We start from the raw sequence: 12,885 nt of genomic DNA on the forward strand, positions 1-12,885 counted from the left end.
AAATTTGAATGGATGTGCATAGGAGTGCTCAAACGAGTGTACAAAATAACGTTTACAATTCTACGACGTGCTATTCTAAAGCAAAAAATGACAAGTGTACTTAAGTGAGCTTTCAAAAGTACACTTTTACATTTTTAACATACAAAACTGTAAAAAAGTCAATATAAAATCGAATACACTAACGTTTGTTTCTTTTTATTTTCTTTTATTCATTTCTATAATTTTTTTTTTTTAATCTAAAGAAGCATCTGTACTTACAATCACAATTAATTACTTTTAAATAAATAAATGTAAGTATTTTGCTCCCTCATACAACCAATGAAAAAAACTAATTACTCATTAAACATTACACGATTTCAATTATATATTATTATTTTATTTCATTGGTAGTACGTTTGTTTTTGTTGGTATTAATTTTAAAAAAGTTTTTAATTACAATTCACTTATTTAATTTTTAAATTAATGTCATAAAGTTTCCAGAAGATCAATGACAGCTAATCAATTAATATTAAATTAATTTTTTTCAGTTTATCAATACCACATACAGTACGCGAATTAATTATATATAATTTAATTTTTAAATAAATCAACGACAGACGTGTTAATTGTAATAAAACTTCGGAGTTAAGCGACATTAAAGCTTCATTGTGTTCCCAGGTGAGATGTTTTAGGGAAACAAATCGATATTATAAGAAATACTCAATGGTTCTTAGCAATACTACTTAATTAAATCATTTACACATGATCATTTTCACATAAAATTATTTTAATTTTTTTTTTTTTTTTTTTTTTTTTTAAATTATTTACCACTCACACAATCATACTTTTACAATTATTTACGCGTACATATAATTGAGGAAGGAGAAAAATTTTTTTTTCCACCTTTAATTTTAAATTGTGTCTTAAATTATTTTATCCATTTATTTATTAATAACTATTTGTATTTATAACTACGTACGTTTTTTTCTAATTTTTTCTTCGTACCAATTAATTGTACACTGAAAGCTCGGGGGTTCACTAGAATACTAGAAACATAGAGCATAAAATCGTTTTATTTATTTACTTTTATCAAGAGATTCACTGGCTTTGAGTCGGAATTTAAAATTAGGTCCATGACATTTAAAAAATAAAAAGTAAATATATTTTTAAATAGTTTTTCTCATTCACTTTGTGCAAAATAAATTTGAGCGAAACGGTAAAAAACATTTTAGAATTAAATAAAAAAAATAAATATAATATTTAAATATTTATCTACCGATAAATATAAAAATAAAAATAACAAATAGTTATTATCAATAATGTGACAAATTTAAAAGATGTTTTATCTTGTCATAAATGAAGGAGTTGTACCATAAAATTCACTAGATCAAGATTGAGTGTTTCTCAGTGTCTGGGAAATTCTATTACACCTACGCGACATTAAATTACATTCATGAATGTATCTAGCTTTCCATTAATTCTCTTTGGAGTTGCTTAACATTGTTAAAACACACGAAGAAATTCGTCACAAGCTAATTCATATACTTTTATAAATTACTCATGACACATATATGTAAATCAACATAAATATTAATAATATAAATTAAAAATAATAATTAATAATTATAGTAGTAATAATAATAATAATAAACATAATATCAAATATTTTAAAAAGTGTCTTATAAAAAAAAGTTATTAAATTAAATAAAAAAATTATAAAAAAATGTCCTGAAGACAGTTTACAATATAAAGCTTTTTAAAAACTAAAATTGCAACGAAAAGCATAAATAAATTTTAGTTTAAGCTTATTAAAAAATAAATCAAAGTCATGGCCAATTAAAAAATCGGGGGTGTTGATTTTTTATAAATAATTACAGGCGTTGAGAGTTTGCTCTATTAAATAAATCAATAGCAAACTACTAGAGAGCTTATCGTTGTCGTACTCATCAGTCCAAACTCAATACACGTTTGTAATCGTTATTACTTCTATTAAATCCGCCTCCGCAAGAGCTGATCTTAACTTCTGGCTTCAACTTCAACATCTCCAACAAAAATTTTCCATTACTGTCTATCTAGTCTCTTGGTTTGTTGGTTCGTAACCGGCTCTATACCTTGTGCTCAACACTATACATATATATATATACATAAACTTATACATATATATATATATATATATATATATATATATATATATATATATATATATATATATATATATATATATATATATAAATGTACATGTACACATATAAAACTCAACACTGACTATAATGTTAAAGGTCACGTTATCTAAAGACAATGTGTCGACATTGAATTCTTCTGTTGGAAGTACTCACAAATGACGCTGATGTATGAGCGCGTGAACCGGTAGCTGTCTGCCCCTTTGGTATCTCTGGCACCGTCCCATATTCAAGTCATGGCATTCATATACATTTGCCACGGCTCCGCGTGTCGATTGATATTGCGGCTCGGTTATTGTAAACGCTGCAGAGATATCAAAGGGTCCCTCACGTTATTCTGATGGATGGTGACGGCCTCCACAAATGCCGCAGCTCATACCACACCAGTGGATTGCTCGTAGAGGTGGATACAGCCATAGACAGGGGACTATTAGTGACAGTAAAGCTAGTCCGAACCATCGTCGGCAGCATCCGTCTTCTGCACTACAACTGCAATTAATCGATTCACTAATTTAATTACTTCATTAAAAAATAAATACGTCAATAAAACCAATACCAATATTCTACAAGATAACTATGTAAAATAATATAATATGTAATATAATGTACCATTAAAGAGTTACTATTGTTACCAAGTCAATTGAAGTTATATTTAAAAAATAAATAGTATTTTATGCTCGAGTTTTTTTTTATTGCAAAATTTTTTGAGTAAAAAAATCAATAAAAAATCGCGTTACTGAAGTCAAAAGGGTGTTTCTCAAAATATATGCCTTTTTGTGGCTTTGCAGAGTTAAAAGGGCGTATAAAAAATTTTTTTGTCTCCAATTAACTGGGGAATATATAGGTAAAAGTAAAAATCTGGTTAAAAAACGCAAATAGTATATTACACACCGAGGGAAGTAAAGTAAGAAATGTCTCGGATCACATGTAATTGTCGGCCGAGGCGAAGCCGAGGTTGACAAACATGTGATCTGAGGCTTTCTTATTTACTTCCCGTGGAGTGTATACTATTTTTTTGCTCGACGAAGGCGGAAAGCGGCAACTTTGTTTAGCGCAGCGGGACGAAAGTTGCCACTTTCCGCCCGGAGGGCAAAAAAAAAAATTTTTTTCAACATACGTCCTTTTAATTTTAAGAAAAAAAAATTTTAAGCCAAAAGCGTATATGAGAAAATAGTCAAAATCACTTTTAAGGACCTTAAAACAATTTCTTTGAATTTTCATTTTTTTGTATTTTATATAAATTCACTGAAAAAAAAAATTAAAATAACATTTTTAACTTCTCTTAATATAAATTGACAATTTTAAAAGGTTCAGCTGTGATAGTATTTTCAGTTGAATTTTAAAAAATCATTTTTTTATTAGATCTCGACGTTTTAAGGTCCTCAGAAGCTACTTTGATTATTTTTTCATATCGACGTTCTAATTAGCAAATTGTCTAACTCCATTTTAGAGAATTTTCCATTTGTACGAAAATTCAATTAGTTCGAAATTTATTATCACTTTAAAAAACCATTTAATATTTAATAGAGGTATAACATTTTGGTTAGGATCATTCAAATAATTTATAATTGGACTATTACTACATCAAAATGTTATAAAATCACCCTCTAAAAAAAAGGAGTTAGACCAATTGTTTATTAGACCGTTGATATACGCCCTTTTGGCTTAAAAAAAATTTTTTTTCTTAGTCAAAAGGGCGTATGTCGAAAAAAAAAATTTTTTGCGTTTTTCAACCAGATTTTTACTTTTAATTAAATATTCCCGAGATTGAAGAAAAAAAAATTTTTTATACGCCCTTTTAGTAACGCGAAATATTATTTTATTTATGCTCGAATTTTTTTTAATAACTACACACTGCACCTTGAATAAAAAAGACCAATAAAAATATAAATCAATGGCGAAAAAAAAAAAATTACCTGCAAGGATTTTGTGAGTAGTCTGCTTCCTCAGCATCGCTCATGCAGTGATAGAGCATACAGCGCGCACAGAGCAGACAAGACACCGTAGAAATTCCATCCTTGACCTTATCAGGCGCGTATTCACAGGAGCCTCTTGGATTCTGGTGCTCCGTGTACATTTCCTGACAATGCCTACACTTGAGCCTGGCATTGTTGCGCTCCTTGCTCGGGCTCTTGGTCGGCTGGGTGATGATGATGTCAGGTTTCTTGAGGGAACTGGTGGAGTGCCGTCTCTCGACGGGACTGCGATCGCTCTTCTGCTCGTCGATCACAGGGTACAGGTAATCGTGGTTGAGAGTCGTCAGCTGGACGTAGGGGTAATTATCGGAGACAGTGTCGCCACTGGACTCGAGGGGATGATGGCTGGGTGCGACCTTGACCGATGGACCGCTTATGTAGTGAATTGAACTGGATTTGTGTGGATCCGGCAGCTCTGGACACTGGGAATGATAATTTGGTACGCGAACTATCCCACGGGGTGGATCCGAGGACTGTCGTGGGTCAGCTGGCTCTGCTGGAAGGTTCACTGTCTAAAATTTATCATCAGCAAAAACATTTATACAGCATTAGTATTTAATTTATTAATTTTTTCTCTTAGGGGAAGGACGGGCAAAACGGATATGTTAATTTGAAAATGAAATAACAAATATATATTACAATCATATCCATTCTTAACTTTGGCTAATAATTTTTTGGGTAATTGAAGTTTATAATTAAAGTAAAATAAAAATAATAACAAAGAAATTCTTCTTCGAAATTAAAAAAGTCAACATTATCCGTTTTGCCCTACCAGGGCGGGCAAAATGAATACTCAGGTCGCGTAAAACGAATACTGATTGGAAAATACATTTCAATCAAAACAATCGTCGCAAAAATATCAACCGCGTCCTGAATATGAAGAAAAAAAATCAAATCTGCATCGTCCTTAACAACATTAAACTAAGTACTGTATACTTACGATTTAAAATTTTATTTTTTTTCCTAAATTTCAATATTTATAAAAAAAAAATTCCCACAAGTATGCAAAACCAATGCTTTATCGATAACGGTAAGTGTAGTTACATAATAGATTGATAGATTGCTGTCTAAAATGTTTCTATCGACCGACCAGCGATTTAAAACGATTATTCATTTTACCCGCCCTCTCCGTCTTGCCCGTCCGTCCCCTATTAATTTAATTGTAATTATTTACAAGTTGGGTCTATCATTTTAATTTTAATTTTTTAGAAAATTTTGATAGATTTTTTTTTGAAAAATACATAAAAAAAATTGACAATTAAAAAAAAATTGATTACCACAATTTTAACAAATTTTTTGAAAAAATTTATAAATTTTTTAGAAAATTGTGATATTCAACTTTTTTTTTTTTAATTGTTTGTTTTTTTTATGTACTTTTCAAAAAAAAAAAAATAAATCAAAAAAAGATAAAATAAAAATTTTATCCAAAAACATGAGAGCCAAAATTTTTTTCAACTTTTGAAGGCAAAAAGCTATCGAAATCTTTATTTTTTTCTTTTACGACATTTTTTTTTATAAATCCGCTGTAAAAACAAGCAAAATAAAAAAAAATTAAAAAATGTTAATTTTTCACCTAGATATGGCCAAAAATAAATTCGACTCCACTTGTCAATAATTACCAATTTAATAAAATAGATGATATGAATACACACCATGAAAACACCGTCGTCACCAGCGTCTGGAGTCGCAGGTGAAGATGAATCGGTGAGCCCTGTTAAATATTATTTATGTATTCAATCAGCAAAGGAAGGACAAGCGAGTTAGATTAGTGAAAAAAGAAAAAAAAATGTAAAATTTAATTGTTAAAAAAAAAAAAAAAAAAAAAAAATTAAATAAAAGCTTCTACTGTAGATCTTACCAAGTAAGTAGGTAATCCAAAGAATAGCAGATAGACAAGACAATAAAGCGTTAAATAGGTGAAAATGAAACAATCGGCGTTGAAATGTCAAGTGAGTAGTAGATGATTAATCGAAGATTATCAATCACCTTCCAACAGTTCTTCTACTGCTCGGCGAACTCCCTTGTCGAAGGCACGGGCATCCGCGGCTGTCTGGAACGTCAGGCCAAACCTCTTCTCCCCGGTACACCAGTGGTGGAACGTCGGCATCACCTTATTGTACTGGAAGTCCTTCTTGATTGTGCAGCTTAAAACAACCTGTTGCCAGCAGTCATGGGCAGAAAAATTAAAAATTTCATCACTATCTCTCCATTGCTTTTTAATATTAATGTTTATTCATTTGGTAATTATTTACAAGTGGGATCAACACTATTTTTGGCCATATCTGGGTGAAAAATTAACATTTTTTAATTTTTTTTAATTCCGCTTGTTTTTACGGCGCATTTATGATAAAAAATGTCGCGAAAGAAAAAAATAAAGATTTCGATAGCTTTTTGCTTTCAAAAGTTGGAAAAAATTTTGGCTCTCATGTTTTTGGATAAAATTTCTATTTTATCTTTTTTTGATTTATTTTTTTTTTGAAAAGTACATAAAAAAACTAACAATTAAAAAAAAAGTTGAATATTACAATTTTCTAAAAAATTTATAAAGTTTTTTGAAAATTTGTTAAAATTGTGGTAACCAACTTTTGTTTTTTTTTTAAACTGTTCATTTTTTAGTGTATTTTTCAATAAAAAATACATCAAAATTTTCAAAAAAAATTTTCGTTAAAAAAAATGAAAATGAAAATGGTAAACTCCACTTATAAATAATTAACATTTATCAATTTTTTTTTTAAATTTGTTAAAATTGAGGCAATCAACTTTTTTTTTGTTTAAATTCTTCATTTTTTAATGTATTTAAAAAAAAAAAAAATATATCAAAATTTTGAAAAAAAATGAAAATTAAAATAGTGACCCCACTTGTAAATAATTACAATTTATTTATATTAATGAAACTCACCGACTGGTCCTTGATTCTTCTACCGTAAATAAAATACTCGTGATTTCTCTTAGCGCTGGGTGGCGAAGTGCTGGCTCCATGACTCGCGGAGGAGGCAACTGTCCCAGGCGTAGAGTTTTGAGTGTTTGATGATGACGGAGAGGTGACAGGAGTGCTACCAGGTACGCTGGTGCCATTGGTACTGCCAGGTGGATGAGGCACACTGCTCGCGGTGGAGGTCACTCTTCGTCTTACCGAGACGTTGGCTAAACCTCCGCCACTCAATATCACCCATCCCCCGGAGCTGTCATCTCTCGTCATCACCTGGGCTTGAACTCTCACCAGATAGTTACCACTGGAACAGAAATTAAAATCCTCGCAATTAGAACACTTGTACTTATACATAAAAAAATTTAAATTAAATTAAATTAAATTGAATTTGATGATTAAAAAAAATGTAACGCCCTACCCCGGATCACTTTCCATAGAATCATCTTCAGTACTCATGTCACTTCAAAGCTCACTAAAATTTTCAATAATGAAAACCTCCGTCGATGCATACTCAATTACCAATTAATTATAAATAATTCTTTATTTAGAAACACCATGACTGTGGTATGATAATAGAGTTAATAAGAAATTAAATAAAAATCTAGGAAATATGTGGAAAATAGGCGTACGCATTGACATCGATTCGATGAATGAACGAGCAGCAACGTGCACACACGCACTCACACCCGCGCATGACTTGTCTTCATGAATGCTCCAAGTCCTACATATACATCGACATTTATTTTCTGTCTCCATACAGAGTTTAGTGTCTGTCTGTGTTAAGTTGATCAAGTGGAGGGTGTGTGTGGGTGTTTTGTCGGTGTCGGTGGTCGCGAACGATCGGTATTTCCCTCGACGACGACGTCGCCGTCAAGGTTAGGCCGATGAACCAATTTCAATCACACCAAAACCACTTGCAAATCTCCAATTTACAAAATAATAATAAAGCACATTTATTCCAAACTTCCAGCACCAAGACAATCCTGCTTTTTCATCAAATCAAACTTCAGGATTTATTAGCGACTAAAAAATATTACAAACTGGTCATTTTTCAATAGATCACTCAACAGTCACTATCTAAAATAAAAATAATAAACAAATTAGTGGTAATAAATAAATAAATAAATTAATTAATTAATTAATAAATAAATATGAGGATTAAAAATGGCAAGTCGAGAGTAAACACGTTCACAATGAAGTAGAGATATACGGGTACAACACCCTTGAAAGTAGAATGTCGTCGTCGATTGAGAAGACGATTAATATATTAAATACATGGGGTTTGTATGAATTATTGAGGCTTTACTTACTCGTCCGAGGCTTCTGTCATGGTTTGAAATTTCCAAGGCCTTACTCAATGCCCACTTCTTGTCACACTTCACCATTTTCGTCGCATTGAGAAAACATTCGGTCTTCAGTAAGACAAGATCTAGCTATTGCATTAGTACGGCTGTATAACCAACCTTTTTTTAGGCTAACGCCAACAACGACAGGAAGCAGCGCTGCTCCTCCCTCTCGTCGTGCTCTCGGCGTTCACGCTTCTCTCCCTACTCTCTAGTCTCTACTGTCCGCTTCCAATGCTTCCAATGCTTCCACACATAAATACAGTACAGTCTAGTGTTTATATATGTATGTGTCTCCTACGTATATTATGCACACCAGCATCACACACCACCGAGCGGTACTCACCACGTCCACCATCATCACCATCTACATCACCAATATCAACCAATATCAACCATCACCGCTACAGTTTCATCAGCCTGTTATGTTACTGTTACTGTTACTGTTACTGTTGCTGGTTCGCTAAGGCTAAGTTGCTTTGCTCTGACCAATACGCCTGCTCCACTCCTAGCCTCCAACCTGCCACTGGTTACTGCTTCTGTCGAGTACTTTTCAGATATTATTTATTTTATTTATTTATTTATTTATTTATTTATTTATTTACTCTTTTGATATACTCATCTTACGTCTTGATTATTTCTTTGAATTTATTTACGCAGACAATTATCATGTTATTTTTAAAAATAATATGATTAATTGAAATTGTCAGCACTATTTTTTATGACATTAAAGTTAGCTGACATTTGATCAATTTTTAATTTTATTTAACAATTAAATTAACTTTAAAAAATTGCATTTTTTATTTTTTTTAATTTCTATGTCAATTTTTTTTTCTTATTTTATTTGCCGTATTTTATTTGTTAAAAAAAGTTCTAAAAATTATTAAATATCTGCTAAATTAATTTTCATCTATTTTTTATCACATTAAAGTTAACAATCACTTGATTAATTTTTTTAACAAATAAATTTATTCTGGAAAATTATTTTTAAAAAATTGCATTTGTAATTTTTTTAAATTTCTACGTTCATTTTTTTTGCCATAATTTAATTGTTACAAAAATTATTAAATATCTGCTAAATTAATTTTCGTCCATTTTTTTATAATACTCAAATTAACAGATGTTAAATAATTTTTTGATTTTTTAAAATTAATTTAATTAGGACTGAAAAATATTTTTTAAAAATAACACCTATATTTTTTTACATGTGAAATTTTTCATTCTATTTATTTTAATAAAAAAAAAAAAATGACACTAAAGTTAGCAGACATTTTATGATTTTTTTATTTTTCTTGATGAATAAACTAGCTCTAAAAAAATTCTTTTAAAAAATTACATTTATAATTTTTTTTATAAACTTTTCTTGCTATGATTTATTAAAAAAATTATCAAATGTCAAATTAATAATTAATAAAGTGGAAGTACAGATTTTTTTTTACTTTTTATTGTTTTAAAAATTAATAAAATTTATTTTTGTTTAGATTTATAAATTAGTTAATAAATCTATTTTATTACTGTCGAGATAATTTGAAGAAACTGACATTATAATTAAATTTACATATAAATGTACGTACATATAAGTATAAGTACATAGAAAATGAATGGCAAGTCGGCTTGAATGGAACCTAACCAAGGAATCTTGTTTTTAAAAAATAACACTCGTTCAATGACTCAGGAAACGAGATCTGTAATTTAAGACTTTTATTAAATTATTATTTCTTCCCTAAAAATTTCCACCGATAAAAACTATTTAATAAAACTATTATTAATCGTCACATTTTACCGCTTAATTTTTCGACCGGATTTAATTTATCTAATTTTTTCAATTAACTTTGATATTAATAAATATAAATAAATATATCGAAGCGTATTTATAAAACTGGTATGTAACAATGCAGATAAAAAAATGTAAAAAAAAAAATAAATTACAGTATACGAGTTTAGTTATTTATTATGGGTCAATTGTTTATTGATTATTTATAATTCTAATTATTTATTATCATACCTTGTGTTTTATCTATTTATGGTTTGCGCAAACTAAATAGTTAATCGAGCATATTAAAAATTCTCGACTTTTCTCTGGCGGTCATTTTTTTATCATGCATTTTTTATTTTATAATAATAATAATCATAATGATAATGACAATGTCGAAATTTATAATTCAATTGTCCGGAATTTGTGCAAAGCCTTGAGAGCATTCCAATTTATACTAATTAACTAGAGGATCGTGTGACGGATTAAATGCCCGGATGTTTGTCAATAAAATTCGTCATCATCTGAATCGTTAATTCGTTTTTTTTTTTTTTTTTTCTAAAAAAATAACAATTTATAAAATTATTTAATTAACTTTTAAACTTTTTTTATTAATTCAAAAAAATTTAATAAAGATTAATCAAAAGATAAATGATTTAATAATTAATTCGCTGCTTGTTCAAAATTTCCCGCAAAAAGTTTCTGCGCAAGCGCGCCAACTCTGGTGGCTAAAAGGATAACTTAAAATAAACTCAGCTGATTTTAACGTTGAAAAAGTGAGAGAGAAAAATTTTTATAAACAAAAATTAATAATTACAATTTATGAACTATAAACAGGTATATAATTAATTATTGTGATGATAATAATAAATGATAAAAAACATTTTTAGTAATATTAAATTTTTTTTAGAGCTGTGATAAGTATTAAAAATTTACAAATGCTAATTGTTTGTGAATTTTCTGGAAAACTTAAAATTTTCTGGAGATAATTAAATTCTATTTGTGTTTAATAATGGCTGGAAATTTTTGGCAAAGTTCACATCAGTAAGTACATTTTTTTATTTATTGTTGTAACTTGGAATAGTTGCCGATTTTTTTTTTTTTTTTTTTTTAGCCAACAATGGTTATTGGATAAACAAGATTTAATCAGAGAAAGACAAATTGACATGCAACAGGGATTGAATGAAGAGGAATATCAGAAATTATTTATATTTTTTGCTAACTGTAAGTATTAAAGTAATCAACTAATTATTTAAAAATTTCAAATCCAGCAAATATTTAATAATTTTTGTATTAAAAAAATTTATTTTAGTAATTCAAGTATTAGGAGAGCAATTAAAATTAAGACAACAAGTAATAGCTACAGCGACTGTTTATTTCAAGCGCTTTTACGCACGAAATAGTTTAAAATGTATTGACCCGTTATTATTGGCTCCAACATCTGTATTTTTGGCATCCAAAGTCGAGGAATTTGGTGTGATATCAAACAGTCGTTTAATAACCACATGTCAAACAGTTAGTAAGTAATTAAAAACATTTTTCTTCTTACCAAAACACATAAACTTAATGGAAATTAATTTATTAGATGTTTGATAATTTTAATAATTTTTTTAACAAATTAATTATGACGAAAAAAATTACAAATAGAAATTTAAAAAAATAAAAAATGTCATTTTTTAACAATAATTTCAAATAATAAAATTTTTTTGTTAAATAAAATTGAAAAATTGTCAAGTGACTGCACTAAAAAAATATTTACCTTGAATCGAGAGAAAAATTCTTAAACCAAAAAAAAAATTTTGAAAAGTTTTTTATCTTGAATCAAGACGAAAAATTCTTGAATCAAATAAAATTTCCTTAAATCAAGAAAAATTTATTTGTTCAAGAATTTTTCTACTCAAATCAACAAGATTAAGTTCTTCAAAATTATTCACGTGATTCAAGTAAATATTTTTTCTGTGTGCTAATTTTAACATCATTAAAACTTGAATAATGTTAAAGCAAACTTTATAATCCAGTAAACTATGTTGCAGTAAAAAACAAATTCAATTACGCCTACGCCCAAGAGTTTCCCTACCGGACAAATAATATTCTGGAGTGCGAATTTTATCTCTTGGAACATCTCGACTGTTGTCTGATAGTATACCAGCCGTATAGACCGCTGCTGACTCTGATTCAAGACGTTGGGCCTGACGATCAGCTGCTGACTTTGGCGTGGAGAATAATAAATGACAGCTTAAGAACTGACGTTTGTCTTCTATACCCTCCTTATCAAATAGCCATTGGATGCTTGCAAATTGCTTGTGTAATTCTTCAGAAAGATTTGAAGTCCTGGTTCGCCGAACTTAATGCTGACATGGAGAAAATCCAAGAGATAGCTCGTTATATTATTAATTTATATGAGCTTTGGAAGACTTATGATGAGAAAAAAGAGATCCAGGGGCTTCTTGGGAAAATGCCGAAACCCAAACCTGCGCCATCACGCTGACATGAGGACGAATTTGGGATTTATGAATCTTCTTAAATGCATTCATCACTCATGTTGTATAATAACTGGACGACCATAATCATTCTCATTATTTATAAACCAAACTAACTGTGAGTAAGTATATAAATAAATTTTGTTAGCAGCAAAAATATTTTTCAATTAATTATGCATATTTTTAATTGTAAAAATATTAAAAAAATTTTTTTTAATTTATTAAGGATAAGAAATTGAAATAAA

At 29.2% G+C, this 12,885-nt stretch overlaps 2 protein-coding genes across 5 annotated transcripts; one reads left to right on the top strand and one right to left on the bottom strand.

Annotated features, from left to right (window-relative positions):
* Positions 1 to 2,067: 2,067 nt before the first annotated feature.
* On the bottom strand, positions 2,068 to 8,922 carry LOC123268897 (sprouty-related, EVH1 domain-containing protein 1). 3 transcript variants are annotated; one of them, XM_044734337.1, is made up of 6 exons: positions 8,375 to 8,922; positions 7,035 to 7,368; positions 6,122 to 6,290; positions 5,788 to 5,846; positions 4,076 to 4,647; positions 2,068 to 2,648 (listed from the first exon to the last, which is right to left on the bottom strand). In XM_044734337.1, the coding sequence occupies exons 1-6, from the start codon at positions 8,392 to 8,394 to the stop codon at positions 2,492 to 2,494; spliced, it is 1,311 nt and encodes a 436-aa protein (XP_044590272.1). In that variant the 5' UTR covers positions 8,395 to 8,922; the 3' UTR covers positions 2,068 to 2,491. The 3 variants fall into 3 exon arrangements, with proteins under 3 accessions (XP_044590272.1, XP_044590273.1, XP_044590271.1); XM_044734338.1 differs by lacking the exon at positions 8,375 to 8,922 and adding an exon at positions 7,483 to 8,051 and having other exon boundaries at positions 5,788 to 5,813; XM_044734336.1 differs by lacking the exon at positions 8,375 to 8,922 and adding an exon at positions 7,483 to 8,051.
* Positions 8,923 to 10,889: 1,967 nt separating this feature from the next.
* On the top strand, positions 10,890 to 12,788 carry LOC123268898 (cyclin-C). 2 transcript variants are annotated; one of them, XM_044734341.1, is made up of 5 exons: positions 10,890 to 10,997; positions 11,071 to 11,204; positions 11,275 to 11,384; positions 11,473 to 11,679; positions 12,194 to 12,788. In XM_044734341.1, exons 2-5 carry the CDS (start codon positions 11,173 to 11,175, stop codon positions 12,646 to 12,648), a joined length of 804 nt encoding a protein of 267 aa, XP_044590276.1. In that variant the 5' UTR covers positions 10,890 to 10,997; positions 11,071 to 11,172; the 3' UTR covers positions 12,649 to 12,788. The 2 variants fall into 2 exon arrangements, with proteins under 2 accessions (XP_044590276.1, XP_044590275.1); XM_044734340.1 differs by lacking the exon at positions 10,890 to 10,997 and having other exon boundaries at positions 11,025 to 11,204.
* The last annotated feature ends 97 nt before the right edge of the window (positions 12,789 to 12,885 follow it).

Source organism: Cotesia glomerata, linkage group LG7 (assembly GCF_020080835.1).
Source record: "Cotesia glomerata isolate CgM1 linkage group LG7, MPM_Cglom_v2.3, whole genome shotgun sequence".
NCBI lineage: Eukaryota > Metazoa > Arthropoda > Insecta > Hymenoptera > Braconidae > Cotesia > Cotesia glomerata.

What these genes read in the sequence shown, in the direction of transcription:
- LOC123268897 (XM_044734336.1), bottom strand. Translation starts at nt 7,520, where the DNA reads ATGAGTACTGAAGATGATTCTATGGAAAGTGATCCGGG. An exon ending in AGTAGAAGAACTGTTGGAAG is followed by an intron (nt 5,847 to 6,121) that starts GTGATTGATAAT and finishes AATATTTAACAG; the next exon opens with GGCTCACCGATTCATCTTCA. An exon ending in TACTCACAAAATCCTTGCAG is followed by an intron (nt 2,649 to 4,075) that starts GTAATTTTTTTT and finishes GATTAATTGCAG; the next exon opens with TTGTAGTGCAGAAGACGGAT.
- LOC123268898 (XM_044734341.1), top strand. Translation starts at nt 11,173, where the DNA reads ATGGCTGGAAATTTTTGGCAAAGTTCACATCA. An exon ending in TTTTGGCAAAGTTCACATCA is followed by an intron (nt 11,205 to 11,274) that starts GTAAGTACATTT and finishes TTTTTTTTTTAG; the next exon opens with CCAACAATGGTTATTGGATA. An exon ending in ATTTATATTTTTTGCTAACT is followed by an intron (nt 11,385 to 11,472) that starts GTAAGTATTAAA and finishes AATTTATTTTAG; the next exon opens with TAATTCAAGTATTAGGAGAG.